Raw genomic sequence first — 15,940 nt, forward strand, 5'->3', positions numbered from 1 at the left:
GGAAGCCTACAGGGGACGAGGCAAGTCGGGCGGACCCTGCCGTCGTTGCCAGGGAGGACAAGGCGGCAAAGCCTCGTCAAAGCAGGACTGAACCGGCCGTGGGGTCGGGCCCCCACTGAAGCACCCTGGTGGGAGGCCGGCTGGCGAGCTTCATCAGCGTGTGGGAGTCCATCTCCACCGACCGATGGGTGCTGGATGCCGTGGCCCAGGGTCACGCGCTCTAGTTTCTAAAGAAGTGCCTGCGCGTCCCCCCGTGGCCAAGAAGGAACATCATGTCCCTCAACTTCTCTTGGAGGTAAAGGCGTTTCTCAAGAAAGGCGCCATCGAGCTCGTCCCAAAGAGGATTCGGGGCTCCGGAGTTTACTCAAGATACTTCCTCGTGAAGAAGACGGGAGGATGGCGTCCCATCCTGGACCTACGACGACTGAACAAATTCATCAAGGCACAGAAGTTCCGGATGGTCACCCTCCAGCACGTCCTGGGTCAGCTGGAGGAGGGCGATTTCCTGTCGTCGTTGGATTTGGAGGATGCTTACTTCCATATCCCCATCCTAAAGGGACACCGAAAGTTTCTCAGATTCGTGGTCCAAGGGCGTCCCTACCAGTTCAGAGCCCTTCCCTTCGGATTGAGGTCGGCACCCAGGGTGTTCACCAAGTGCCTCGCACCGGTGGCGGCGCGGCAGCGCCTGGAGGGGATCAACGTCTACCCCTACCTGGACGACTGGCTCATCCGAGCAAAGACAAGGGAACTCGCCGCGGAGCACACGGCGAGGACCGTCCAACTACTCGCGGACCTGGGATTCTCCATAAACTACGCCAAGTCCCACCTGGTGCCCGCGCAAGACGCGCTGTTTCTGGGAGCGAAACTCGACACAATGGCGCTTCTGGCCTCTCCGTCGGAGGAAAGGACGAGGGCCACCTTGGGCAACATGCAGCGGATGCTGGTTGCGGACGTGGCCAGGGTGAGGTCCATCAAATCCCTCCTCGGAATGAGGTCTTCTTGCATTTATCTCATCCGCCTGTGCAGGCTTCGGGGGTGCCCGTTACAGGAGTTCCTGGACGCTCGCTAGATCCAGACGATGGGCAGCTTCGAGGACAGGATCACACTCGACGAGAGCTTCCGACGAGCGATCAGGTGGTGGGGCACCCGTGCGCATCTGACGGCGGGCATGGACTTCCAGACCCCGGGCCACCAGAAGACAGTGACCACGGATGCCTCCCTGGAAGGGTGGGGAGCGCACACCGAAAATCTGCACGCGAGAGGCCTTTGGCTTCCGACGGAGAAGTCCCTCCATATCAACGTCCTGGAGCTCCGTGCAGTGTTTTGGGCCCTCAGGTTCTTTCTTCCGTCCCTCAAGGGCAAGGTGGTGAGGATCTGCACCGACAACACCACCACCATGTTCTACATCAGGAAGCAGGGCAGTACCAGATCCCCAGCCCTGTCCAAGGAGGCGCAGGATCTGTGGCATTGGGCCGTCGCCCAAGAGATGTTTCTGGTGCCGTTTCATCTGGCAGGAATAAAAAACACCATCGCGGAATCGCTCAGCAGAGAGCTGCGCTCGTGCCACGAGTGGGAACTACGACAGGATCTAGTGGACCGCCTCTTCCAACGGTGGGGCACACCCCAGATCGATCTGTTCGCGATGGCGACAAACTCCAAGTGCCGGAGGTTCACCAGCAGGTTTCCCCAGCCGAGGAGCATGGGCAATGCTTTCTCGTTCCCCTGGGAGGGCCTGTTTCTATACGCGTTCCCTCCATTGCCGTTGCTGATCCGGCTCATCAACCAGCTCAAGAGGTCACGGTGCAGGATGATCCTCGTTGCACCTGCGTGGCTGAGGCAGATATGGTTCCCGGACCTTCTGGACTGGTCAGCGTCCCCGTCAATCAAGCTGCCAGTGGACGCGGATCTTCTCCCCAGGGAAGGAGGCGCCATCCTCCATCACGACCCGAAGTCGCTGAACTTGCAGGCCTGGCTCCTGCAGCGTTAGAGTTTGGGGGATACCACATACCGGCCGACTGCAGAGAGGTTCTTGCAAAGGCCAGGGCGTCCTCAACTCTTAAATGCTACGGACACAAATGGAAGAGGTTCTCTGTCTGGTGCCACGGACAGAAGATTAACCCTCTACGGATTACGGCTCCTCAAGTACTGCCGTACCTACTGTCGCTGGCCAAGGCTGGACTGGCGCACGCTTCCATCAAGATTAATCTTGCTGCGATCTCCCGATACACCAGAACCACGGGATGGACGTCTTTGTGGTCTCATCGTCTGGTGAAAGAATTCATGAAGGGACTGTTCAGGTCGTTCCTGCCGGTGAAGGCTCCGGCCCCGGCGTGGGAGCTCAACGTGCTGCTGACCAAGCTCATGGGACCTCCGTTCGAGCCTCTGCACTCCGTTGAAGTTCTTGTCGTGGAAAACAGCGTTTCTTGTGGCCATCACCTCCGCACGACGGGTGGGAGAGATCCAGGCCCTTTCCCGCAAGCCCCCGTACTTGACTTTTCACGACACGAGGGTAGTGCCCAGGATGCACCCCTCCTTCATGCCCAAGGTGCCGTCAGACTTCCACCTCAACGAACCCTTGGTGTTGCCTGTTTTCTTCCCGTCGCCTTTGTCGCCGGCTGAAAGGACTTTGCACTCGCTGGATGTGGCTAGAGCGCTGAAGTTCTACGTGGACCGCACGAAGGGTTTTCAGAAGACGTCACAACTTTTTGTGAACTTTGGACCTGTCAATCAGGGGAAGGCTCTCTCAAAGGCTTCCATTTCTAGATGGCTCTCCGGCTGTATCATGTACTGTCATCGGTTGGCAAACCGACCTCTGCCCAGCCGTCCGAGAGCCCATTCCACCAGAGCGATCGCAGCTATCACGGCGTTCCTGTCTGGTGTGCCCCTGCTGGACATCTGCAGGGCTGCTACGTGGAGGTCGACGCACACCTTCACGAAATTCTACTGCTTCGACCGGGATTCCAGGGAGGAGTCCAGGGTCGGCCAAGCAGTGCTGCGCAATCTGTTCGCCTAAGGTGAGCCTGGTGAGAAGGTAAGAGATGCTTAATGTTGAGTTGTTGTATTGCTTAATGTTGAGCCTGTTGCCACCTCCCGTGGTTGTGCATGTGTGTACTGCTATGTATTCTTTTATTCATGAGCATGTGAATCCATGCCAGACCCCATGCTGGAGAAGGAACAAGTTACTTACCTGTAACTGTTGTTCTCCAGCATGGGTCTGGCATGGATTCACATGCAAACCCTCCCGCCTACCCCTCTGCGGCTCTTCACTTGGTCATACTGCCACTTCACGTGCTACCAAATCTGAAGATGGCTGCCAGAGGCGGGGCTTAGGGAGATGGCAGTCATTGGCTGTGGTCAGTATGACGCAGAGATCAGTGACTGGTTACTACTACGAAAGACAGATCAGAAACGAAACTGATACTGATTTTTCTTTACCGAGGATTCCCAGCCTGACGGGGAATATTCATGAGCATGGGAATCCATGCCAGACCCATGCTGGAGAACAACAGTTACAGGTAAGTAACTTGTTCCTTAATAAAAAGTCGATATGAGGAGTAGTTATGGTTCAGCAGAACTTTAACAGCAATGGTATGGAAGATTAATCTGAGAATGCGTTACATTGACATCAAGCTGCAAGACACATGGAGGCATGCTTGATGGATAACGTCAGGGAGCACTTTCTTAAATGGATACCCCTTATGGGTACAGAACACTGAATTCCAATATGGCCGCCGCCATTCCGACGAGCCAGTGATAATCTGCTTGCTTGCTCTGAAACATTGTGTACAGACCATATGGGAAGAGAAGAGAGCACATAGCCCTACATGGTTGAATACTAATGGTATCACAATAGTCTCAGGCGAAATGTGAATGTAGTATGGCTTTTCGTGGTCTGTGAGAAATTCCTTGACACATGAAGAGTATTGGATAGAACTAGAGGAGGCTGATATAGTCCTAAATGGGGGGTTAATTGCATTTAGATTTATCCGAACCGCAAGCACCTGAACCATTCTAAGATCGCTGCCGGCGGATATCGTTGACTAAAGCTGATTTGTCCAATCAGCGTCAAGCTTAGGATAATGCTTTAAATGCACGGCCGCAGGGCACCTGTGACATTTGAGGAACAATAGACATGAGTAACCTAATAGAGTGGTTGCAAATATCGCTTAGCTGTGCACTGTACAGTGGGGCAACACTACCATTCTCTACATTACTGTTTAGGAGCTCTGGTGACCATACACCTTGACGAAAGTCTCTTTAGATCCTAGTGGTGGTTTGAGCAGAAAGATTTGGCTGAGCAAATTCACAGTTAATGAATTTAAAATGCCCTAATCAAGTAATTAAGGAGAAGGGGCTGTATTTTGTTTAATAGTGTGTGTAATATTGTGATACACCCATGTCTAATATTATTATGCAGGTCGTTTTGTGACTGCATGAACTGAAGGAGTACCTGTTGAGCCTCAGACAGTCTGGATAGACAGGATTAGGTGAGCAGGTTTACAGTCATTGGGCCCCATTAGAAGTGTGCCGGTAAGCTTACCAGCAGCATTTTATCCGGATCGGCACACAACTTTGCGGCACAGACAGGGTGTGGAATATGTTTATAAAACCATGAACAACTCTGGTGTCCCTCATTCACAGGTCAGTGAATTTGCCTACCTGTTTTTGCATCCGGGGTCCTATTGGATTTCTGGATTTATTGTTGCCATCAGCAGACTTTTTTTGCATGCATGTATTGTATTGTCTTTTAGAAATGGTTGCCCGCTTGCACAACTGTTTTGTGTTTGTGAAAAATGTAGATGATATAGCTATTGTTGCAATTCCTGGCTGCTTTTTCAAGTGGTCAACTTAACATCTGGACCAGCGAATTCCAAAGACTGTTATGCACAGGCTCTCCCTCCGTTTTCTCTTTTTATTTTATTGTTCATTTGTACAGCACCAAGGTGTGCAGTACAACCTCCTACCGACCTTACTTCTGTTGGGCATGCACCAACTTGAAGCAGCTCCTCGCTCATCTCCATGATTGCGTCTCGCGCGGTGGGTGGTTAGTTTTTGGCTGTCATGGCATGGAAGGGTCTTCACCAGCAGGCCATTGCTTTTCTTTGGTGAGGTGTTTAGATGATGGTGCGATGGCAAGTGTTGTCATAACTTTCCCCACTAACTCATCACACCTGTAACTGATGTCTTAAAGGATCATTAAGCACTGGGCTCAACACTAAGCAAACACATGCATACCTATTCACTAAAGGGCCTTGTTCTTTGCACACGGTAGTACCAAACCCACACCTCCACCCCTTTTTCCCTGTATTTCGATTATATTGATCCTAAGGAAAGGCACTGATGCTGATGGTAGCAGGGTGAACCGATGGCCACCAGTTAAAGGGGAAAACGACAGTGAAAGGCATGTGTAGGGCATTTACTTTTGTTTTTTCCAAAAATCATACTTTACAAAAATTTGTAATAACAAACAAAATTTAAAAATCATAATACAAAAAAATACTTTGCTAAATGAAATAAAATCCATTCATTCTAATACCAAAAATAAATCATCGAGCACATATCATTTCATGCTAAAACAATAACTTTCTAATTGCTTAAAAGGCCTTCTTATCTAACAAATCGTAATATTAGTAAAAGAGAAAGGGAAAAACATTTTTATTTCATTACATGCATTGATCAGTTCTACAGATTTGTTGTAGAATTTCACTCACTTGTTTCTCAACAGATTTCAATTTAGTAAAAAAAAATTCAAAATCTCACCAGTGCAAGTGCTAAGGACATTTGTGCTTCAGTCATTAATCTGTTCCAAATATTGGCATGCGATACATCTCGAGGTTGAGTGCACAAAGGGACGCGGGAACCTTGTTCTAAGCTACTAATGACTGACATTCCATTACTACGTGAAACAGAGTCTCTATACAATTTGTTTTACAAAGTCTCCAAGACCATAACTCTGACAGGATATTCCATCTTGGCCCAATAACCTCAAGTTGAAGACAATTTAGTCAAAATATCACATCCAACCTTTGTATGATTGAGAGGGAAATTATTATTAAATAATAGTTTGCACCCTTGATAATCATGAGGCACAATTCAGGATTGCGATACCCTTTTTAAAAAATGTTTTATTTTATAAAGCGTAGACCTAGTTCGAGAGCAGTGGCACGTAGCACATGGGTAGCCAGCATTTGGGCTGCCATCTTTTACAGTATTGCGTACTGAGTGTTGAGGTCTGTGCGTCTATCTGCAAGAGTGCATGGTCAGGTGTTGTTGAAAAAGCTATGTCTTGAGAGATTTGAAGATTTGGAAATAGTTTATTGCGCTTTCTGTATCTAGGTTAAGAAAGGGTTTGCAAAAAAATAGGTTTTACTCTTGTATTGACATGAAAGCGCCTAAACAGATGTTTACAGCTCCATAACTTTATAGTATATGTTCGGTAAAGAGTCTTCGGGTGCCTGGGAATGGACTGTGCGGGAATTTGCAGGGACCACTGAACTATATGGGTGATTTGAAACGCAGCCTGGGAGCCTGGAGCAGGAGCTTCTGTTTTGGTCGAGTGTCGCTCTGCCGCCTTTTTCTGCGATTGCCGCGTTGCTGTGGACAGCTTTGATCAATTCCTCGGTCTTGTTCCCGTCTGATTGAACCGGGACACAGCGTACATTTTCGCGAGCCAGAACATCAGGCGGTTCACAGCGGCTCGTGGCAGCTGCCAAATGATGCCTCGCTATTGTCCACAGCGGAGCGTCAAAGAGTGCCTGGAATTGGACTGCAAAACTCTCACAATACGGCTTTAGGGTCACCTTCGAAACTGCGAATGCAAAATGCCTCGTGCTCGGAGCAGGTGCTCTGTTTACAGGGCTCTTTATTCTGCCATGTAGCAACATTGGTCACCCGGCTGGGTCTCGTCTGCTTCTGGGGTGTCTAGTGAATTTTATTTGAAGGCCTGCTGTCGGTATAAACCAGCAGTTACTAGTAATTCCCGCTTTGATTGAAGAGGGCTTAGTGGTCGCTGATTGGACCAATATTTTTTCTGGCGCGTAGAACTTCCGGTGACGAGTTTTCCTTAGTATTGCAGGTGCCATATCTCTCCGCAGATGCTTCCTCCAAGAGCCTATTTACGAAAATCGCGTACAGAGCTCCTGGATGTTATGCGTAGTTGCGTGCTTAATTCCAAACGGAAAAGTGAATGTGTTTGCTTAATACGCCCCTCATAAAAACCCATTCTGCGCAATATATTCCAATGGAGATTGAAACTGTCCCTTCCATCCGAACCTGAACAGCTCTATTAAATGTTATATTTCCCGTGTGATGTGCATATAGCATAAAAGGATTCACGACACTCCTGTTTTCTCACGCGTTGTACTACATTATTTACTGGGCATCAGCGTAAAAGACTTTAGTCCAGATTCCAGTCAGTGGCTACCCGAGCACATCCAGCTTGGAAAGGCACATTAAACTCTTCTCTTTGGCATGGTAATTATTCCCAACTCCTATATAAATCTTAGTATAGCGTCAAAATATGACCCATCCAAACCCCCAGCATTGTATACCATTTGGTATAGGAGTTAGGATTTTGACACCAATTGTTATTACCGCCCTACTTTTTGTCAAATCGTATACATTGTTGTATATGGTTATTCCCAAATGAGCACACACTGGAACTATTTGAAATGAATCCGGAAGAGCCTCTGACTCGTATACTTGTAATGGAGAGGCTCCTTCTCTCCATATCCATTGAGGGCACTGTCCGCAAGTGTCGTGCACTGGCCAATCAAACGATTTTTCGGCCATTTTTAAGCAGGCACCACATCATTGAGGCAGAGTATTTCTACCCTTGTGTGCAATGGTGTTTTCATGCTGTGGCCTCTATTAATGTGTGAATATTCTGTTGTCCATTTATACGAACCCACATAATGACAACTGCATAGCAAACCCCAAGCAATAACCTACATCTTGTTGAAAATACGAGCAGCCATGGAGAATGAGGAAGGTTTAGCACAGCAGAGCTCCTGTGGGATTGTGTACCTGCCATGTATACCTTCACCATAAAGGGACTAGCCAGTTATTGAACTAGCAGCCGCTCTCTTGGACAGTTACCGCTAATTAGTCAGAACGGGTTCTTTTAACCATCTCGCAAGGTTGGAAGGCTTCTCGCGATTTTGGGATTGGAGCATGTGATTATGTGGTTCTGTAAGTGACCTTGCAAGGCTTGGGCACCCAGCCATCTTTCAGCTCTGTATGTATCTATCTTTGGATAACACAGCTGTGTTCGGTTGCAGTTGTCAGAACTGCCAATAGTTTAAGCCTCTTATCTAGTCCTGGACAGCATTTTCCAGAAAATGGTATTGTAAGACACTATGATATGGACACGAATATTACCATTTGTTTATAATTCTTTCTCCCGAGAATGAATTTCTCGTTGGAAACTTAGCTATTAATTTCATGGAAGAACTGGTCATTTTTTCTTTTTTTATAGACATTAGTTTTGTGACCAGCTTTGGTGCAGTGCCTTAGACGATAGCCTGAAGCCTGATGCGTGTAGGCGTGCTGGAGTGTGGCTTGCCCAAAGATGAATGATGTGAGGGTGTCATACGTACTGTTTCACAATGTGCCTTGGGCTGTCTCTATTATGTGTTGTGATGTATATTAAGGTAAATGGATTTGGATGCACGTTTCTTGGCTTGGCAAGCAGTAACCACCTGCCCCCAACGCACTGATGAACGCCACATCAGTTCAACAATGCCCCCTCTTTATACATTAAGTAATGTCTTTGACCTCCCAATAGAAAGCGTTTCCCTAGGAGTTCGACCATCCTTTGGCACGTTAGATGCTAGCCTGTCCTCTCTAGTGCACGTGGAACACTGTACCTTCCTGAGTGAGGGTCCAGCTCGCAGCTATGCAATAGCTTTAAACGTACATCATGTCTTGCACTGTTTTTGCGTTTTGTGCAATAACTTTTTTCGTTTGGCCTGTCTTTCCTAAATACATTTATTCCAGAGTCTGTTCTGCGTTTGAATATGTAAAAAGTATGTTGTGGCCAATTTAGGGACACATTTGTTTTAATATAAAATGAAATACCGAGTTTAACTGAATTTTAAATCTAGCAAATGTCCATCCGATTATATAGACGCCATACTTTTCCCAGCTACTTTGGGTTACGGAATTTTCATTGCTCCTATAGGTGAAGCTGCGATCTGCAAAAGCTGCCCTCCCGGTTGCGGCTGAAAAGGAAACTTCACTTCAAGTGCGCATTTTGGCTTTGGAAATCCGGCCCTTTCACTAAAATCTGCCTCCACCTCATCTATCACTCTACCAAGACCCTGCTTTCACCCTAGTCTGTAGATTGGATTACTGCTCCAGACTCCTAGGGGAGTTCTGCTGTATTTGTTTGCCTCTTAACTAAGTACTGAACTTTTCCATCAAAACCCTTTCCAGCCAAGGGGAGTCGGCAAACTGTGACTTCCAGATGTTTTGTACTGCAACTCCCATTATCCCTCACCATTTACTATGCGGGTTAGCGCCGATGGGAGTTGTAGTCCAAAACCTCTGGAGAGGCCAAGGCATGCATCACCCTGCTTGCTTTACACACTCCTGCAATCCTCAGCCAACTTCTCATATTGCTTTCACTTGGGGTGGCTCGTGGGCTAGTCGTCTGCCCTATCATGCCATTTCCCCGACTTTCGTTTTACAACCCCCGCCCGACCCTCACCACCCATCTACCATGCATTGGCTGTCACCTCTGCTATGTCACCCTTCTGGAATCCATTACACCTGAACTGAGTATTCTCCCACATTGCTGGGATTCGTGGCTGTCTTCAAACACCACTTTGAGTCTATTGAATGCGCCACTGGACATACACTGGCAGTACTCATCCTTCTCGACTCTACTCAACCACCTAACCAATCCTCATTCATCTTATTTATTTGAATTTGTAAAGCGCACTACAGCCCAGGGGTATCAAGGCGCTGTTGCAAGAAGTTGTCTTAGTTACAGGATTTAGGCTTGGCTCGTGGTTACAGTGAGCGGAAGCCAAGCATGGTAAGGTACATTCATTCAAACACTGGATGTTTGATACAGACGAACGATCAGTTAATGCAGTTTGGCAGCTGGTTTGCATGCACTGTATACAGTTTATTGTTAAAGTGTACATTATAATGATGTGCTTTGTTTGTTAGTGTTACCATCTGGCTCATGTAACATCCAGTACTGCATTGCTTCACCAAAGCATCAAGCAATGGGACTGCTCGGCCCACTGTATGACCTTTTTTATTTTTTATTTTATTTTGTATGTGTTTTATGATCACAACAAAGTGACCTTTCACATAACAAAACATCACAATAAAATATATTACAAAATGTCCACATACAATAACATTTTCCTTTTTAAAATGTATTACAATTGTCTTACATAATAGTTAAAAACAAATATCTAAGATCTTTCTAAAAGTTCGAACTTGTTTAAGATTTTAAGAACTTCTAGTGAGAGAAACAGTTAATGACCAGAAGACAATGTGACCTTTTTATAATGTGCTTCTACTCGTAGCACCGTGTTCCTTTGCAAAACATAAATAAATAGAACCCTGCATGGGCAGCCATGCTTCCAATGTCGGTTGCATGTGCATGCTGTGGCCTCTCACCTTTACGCAGGGTCTCTGGAAGCAAACTCCTGTGAAGCTGAAGGGGTCGTCAAGGGCCTGGAGGTTCAGCATTGGGAAAGTGATGTCGGTTGGGTAGGGGATGTATTTATATTGCGGGACGTTGAAGGCACGCTAGCTGAGGCTGCGAGAAGGCTTATTCTGAGTGATGGTAAGGCCAGTCTCAATTGAGTTTCTCAAATACATATTCCTCGTTTTCCAGCACAGATTTCCAGAAGAACAATCCCGTACACAAGCTGACAGAAGAGGAGCTGCTTGCTTTCACATCTGTAAGTAGCTTATTTGTGTGTTTTGGTTGGACACACACCCCGTTCTTGATGTCTGTATTCTTTTCCAAGTACCACACTAGGGGCTGGCTTGGGACCTGGCCTTGGTTATGCAAGCACCGGTGGTGTATTTTGTAATAAAAAAAAAAAGTTGGCGAGCTCATGTTTTTCAAAGACCCTTGCTGTGTTCAGCTGCAGATGAATGTGCCTGGTGAAAAATAAAAATAGGAGCGACTGATGCGACACTAGCAGACATTATCAGAAGGGCCACTCCTGGTGGATTCTACGCAGCTCTGAACCCTGTGCAAAGTGGCAGAGCCATGAATTAAACTAGTCACTCACAACTCGTTGTGTAGTCCCCAATCCCCATTGCCATCTGTGCAGCGCTCTTGCAGTACAGTGTCCATGTTCTAAAATGGGGCCTGTGTACTGTTGCACATCGTGGTGCACCCTGTGATGGGCGCTTCGGGGCGTTCACTGTTTTTCTTCAGTGTGCAGAGCCAGTGGCCTCCTGGGAGTGTGCTGCATTCATTACACTGTGTGTGCAGTGATCCTCTGCGTTGGGTCAAGGCAACTTTATTTTAATACGTCTTCTTTAAAGGCATAGCATGATTGATTCTATGATGTTTTTTCTTTACATTGTTGTATTTTTCAGATATTTCCGTTTTCTTAGCCTTTTTTTTCTTCTAATGGTGCAGTTAGTTGCTGGCAAGCGAAGGGTGTTTGTTTTTAATGTAGGCAATTTTTATTTTATTTGTTTACCACTTCAAAGCTACCCTATTGTTTTGCGTATAGATGAGGGTTGGGCGCATTGAGGAACTCCATTGGAAAATCCAGTCTGTTTTCAGAATGACCAATAAATATGCATATGAGCTCTGCTAACATTTATTACATGTATATTTCTCGCGTGAATAGTCATTGTGGGTATCCAAAAATCCTATCAGTTTTTTGCTCTACTCTTTGGGGTTGACTACTTCCGTCCTAATAAAAAAGAAGTCTTGTTTAAGTGGGGGAAAGGCTTTGGGCAGCCAGAGTGACGACATGGGCTGGGAACTACTGGAGAATTTCTCAGGTTCTAACTACATAAGAGTCCCCATTCATTAGATAAGCCAGATCGCTTGAAGCAGACGTTTGTAAGAATACTTAATAAATAATTCCTTATTTAAAGACATGATGGAAAGGTAGACTTCTAAACATTGAAAGTCGTTGCCTACTAGCAGCACAGTATCAAGTCTGATTGAAGCCAGTTATCTGAATATCATTTATAATACAGTGAACATTCAAACGGAAAATGTAGAAATGCTTAGTTATACCTCTAGCCCATTCAGCACCACTGTTGATCAGTAGATTTGTGTAAAACCCAGTTGCCATACACAGTTTACAAGGGAGAGCACTTTAAAATGCAAGGTGTAGACTAAAAGGGACACCGCCGGCCCTGGCCTGCACATCCAAATATTGAGATATTGGCACAATTACAGAGGAGTACACTCCATTCAGGGAAGGAAGCAAGTTCAGCGTAGTGCAATTTTTAAACGCAGATTAACATAAAAAGCACAAGCGTGCCCTGCCCCTCAGATCTGCATTATTTCATCCCTTTATAAGTCATTTCTTTCAAACGCACATAAATGAAGTCCCACAGTACTAGAGTTTGCTATACAAGTGGATTTTGTATTTTACATTCTAGAGGTTAAAAAAACGGCATCAAATAGCTGGGTCTCTGGCTCAGTGGACTAATACATCCACTACAGGGGCCTGTGTTTGACCTAATGTTCACACGTTCGAATCCCGGCAGGGCCACTCAACCCTTCACCCTTTCGAGGTCGATAAAATGAGTACCATTAAGTTGGGTAACAATAAACCTATGCTATCTGTCAATTATATATATAATTGTTCTTTTAGAACACGCTTAATACCAGAGAAGTTTCTAAGCGCGAGACCGGGATGCGAACCTATGTTGATATGTGTTGTCTTGCTTCCAAGACAAACGTGTTGCCCCTGAGCAATCCTCTCGCCTGCCAATAGCACCAAGATGTGCTCTACAAATACACCTGTAAATATTCTCTTTGAAAGCACTTTTCTTCATGTGAACAGATGTACTTGTATTTTATTGGAGGAAAAATGTAATGATTGGGGGAAAAACCTTTCATATGAAAAGGAATTACGCAAGCAGTAGTTTGAAGAAGTGAAGGGATACGAGGGAACACAGCTAGGGGTGTCACAGCAAGGCCAGGAAAGGGGAAAGATCCATTCTCCAGCATTGGATCTTTCATGGATTCACATGCTGTGAATATTCCCCGTTGTCAGGCTGGGAGCCTCTGTAATTTTTTTAACTTAGCGTTTTCCTATGGAAAACTTTGACACTTCAGTGTCCTATCAACGTCCTTTTTGGGCGCTTTAGCTACCACCAATAGGATGTAGGGTATAAATATCCCCGCCCCGGCGGCTTCCCTTCAGATTTCAACTGTCTCCAAAGTGTTGGGATTACCTCGTGTTCGTTGTAATTTCTACACGTGTTGGTGCAAGGGTGAAAATGTCTTCAGGAAAATCGTTGTTCCGGCCCTGTGTGACCTGCGGGATGCGGAAAGTGTATGAGGGGAACAGGCATATGGACTGCCTTTATTGCCTCTACCCCCATCATTTGGCCGAATCCTGTGAGATCTGTAAGGGGTTCTCCCAAAAGACGCTTAAGGACCGCAATCAGTGGTTGGTGTGTTGGCTGAATGAAGGTACCTACCCTTCCTCGGAGGTGGGCTCAGTGCGTAGCTTGGCATCGAAGAGGCCAGCCCATGCAGCAGATCATCGCCGGTCAGTATCAGCTGAGCCTCCAGCTAAAAAGTCCCGGCGTGTCACAGTGGTCGGTGAGAGTGAGTCGTCGTCCAAGCATGGTTGCTTGGACCAGTCACGAGGATCTGGAAGTAAACCTGAGAAGGAGACTCAGGGGAAAGCCAAGAAAGACTCTTCGTCGAGATGCTCCTCTTCAGTGGACCATCACAAGTCCTCCTCCAGTAGAGAGTCGTCAAAGCATTGGTCCAGTGGGACCAAGGAGACAGGATCGCCTGAAATATCTACTCCGCAAGCTGCAGTTCGTACTATGTTGTCGTCGAGAGTCCCGTCGTCGACAATTGTTATCAACTGCGATACCATCGTCAACTGTGATGTCTACAGCTCCGGTAGGAGGAGGAGACCCGATACTGTCGTCTAGCAACTTGTTACCGTCGAGGGAGGTGTGGCAGGCCTCTGCGTTTGACTCTCGACTACCAGACCCCATTCTACAGCAGTAGACTGCATCGGAAGCGGAGGACGATGGGGATCCAGTGGCGGATCCATCAGCCCTGGGCCTGCAGTATGTTGGGCTGGCGTCATCGGTGGGTGTGGGGGCTGGTTCGCCCATTTACCCTTTGGTGAACCCGCAGGCGATGCTATCGCTCCAGGTGCTGTCCATGTTACAATCTCTGTTGGGCCAACTGGATTCCAGATGACCTCCTCTGCACATAGCTCCGGTGGGGCCTACCGGCGACTCTGCAGGTGTTCCTCCGCGCTTGACGGCTTCGGCGGAATAGCCTTCACCCCTACAGGTGCTCGAATGGCCACGTTCCCACCCTAAGGAGGGTGAGTTACCGGATTCCGAATCACAGTGGGCCTAGGGAGACGGTGTCTGCTGGCTCGTCGTCACCGTCGAGAGACCCGGCGTGGGATTCGGACATCGAATTGGAACCACCTCGTAGTCCGGCACAGCCTCTCCCCCCCCCCCCGACAATGTGGGGGCGTTTCATGCAATGATGGCTAAGGCATGTGCATAGTTTGGGTTGGCTCCTGTGGAAGAGTGGAAGAACGGAAGGAGTGCTTCTTGTTTGACCACATGGGCAAGAGATGAAAAGCGGTGTTCTCCGTACCAACCCTGGACCACGTGTGGCAGGAGGGCCGGCGTATGATGCAACACTCCTTCTCAGAACCAGCTATCAAAGGGAGGTTGGAGAAGAAGTTTAAGGCCCCGGAATCGGCACCGAAGTGCTTGGTTTCACAGCCAACTCCTGAGTCGGTGGTTTTAGCGGCAGCTGGCCGGCAAGCCAGAAGCCAGCACAAATGTACGACCCCTCCCAATAACGAGGCCAGGAGACGAGATGCCTTTGGTAAGAGGTTTCTGACCGTGGGCGTGACAGTGAAGGCGGCCAATTCTCTAGCAATCATGGCTCGCTACGATTGTGAGATGTGGCATCGGTTGGCTCCTCCGCTGGAACACCTACCGGAGGAACAACGAAAAGCGGCTATGATGTTGGTACGCGAAGGGGAGGAGGCGTGCAGTCATAGTATAAACATTGCGGTGGACTTGGCAGAATCTATTTTTAAACAGATCAACAACGGCATAGTACTGCGTCGACAAGCGTGGCTTAAGTGCGCTGACTTTTGGCCAGAGGTGCACTACAAATGGCTAGACATGCAGCAGTTGTTTGGGGAGAAAATCGATGAGACCCTTAAGGGTATGAAAGAGGACTCTGAGACTGCCAAGTCGTTAGGAGCCTTGCAGAGCGGGCGCTCATTTCGTCCCTTCTGTCCCTTTCGTGGGGCTTTGGGAAATACCTGATTTGCTGCACCCAGAGATCGAGGCTACGGGCGATCTGGCTACTCCTCTCAGGGGAATTGTTAAAAAGAACATCACATAAAAAAAAATCACATAAAAAAACATTGTGAAGTCAACCAAATATGACTAACATCAATAAGCCCCTGATAAGGCTGAAAGGGATCTCCTTATCACAAAAATAGTGGTGTAATTAGTAACCATTTAGTGTATCCTCATTTTATTGTGTAATTGTCCTCGACTATGTCAAGGACAATTAACCTAATTTTATTGTATATGTTCTTTTTAATAATTTTCTTGCACTTATATGTATATATTAATTCAAATATGAAATTACTGTGTAAATATATTCAATGACACAGTTCCTTTTGGCATTTTGCAATAAGACATACCGGACACGTGTGAAGGTGGGAAGCTGTTGTGGATACCCCCTTATATACAT

At 47.2% G+C, this 15,940-nt stretch overlaps 1 protein-coding gene across 1 annotated transcript in view; it reads left to right on the plus strand.

Moving 5' to 3' along the window:
• Positions 1-15,940, plus strand: part of TTC27 (tetratricopeptide repeat domain 27) — a 1,783,878-nt gene that overhangs the window by 875,735 nt on the left and 892,203 nt on the right. The window contains exon 9 of the mRNA XM_069607906.1: positions 10,859-10,925. Within this exon, the coding sequence (XP_069464007.1) occupies positions 10,859-10,925 (67 nt within the window). The remainder of the gene's footprint in view (positions 1-10,858; positions 10,926-15,940) is intronic.

The sequence above is a fragment of the Ambystoma mexicanum genome, chromosome 4q, assembly GCF_040938575.1.
Source record: "Ambystoma mexicanum isolate Mex_15411 chromosome 4q, UKY_AmexF1_1, whole genome shotgun sequence".
Lineage (NCBI taxonomy): Eukaryota > Metazoa > Chordata > Amphibia > Caudata > Ambystomatidae > Ambystoma > Ambystoma mexicanum.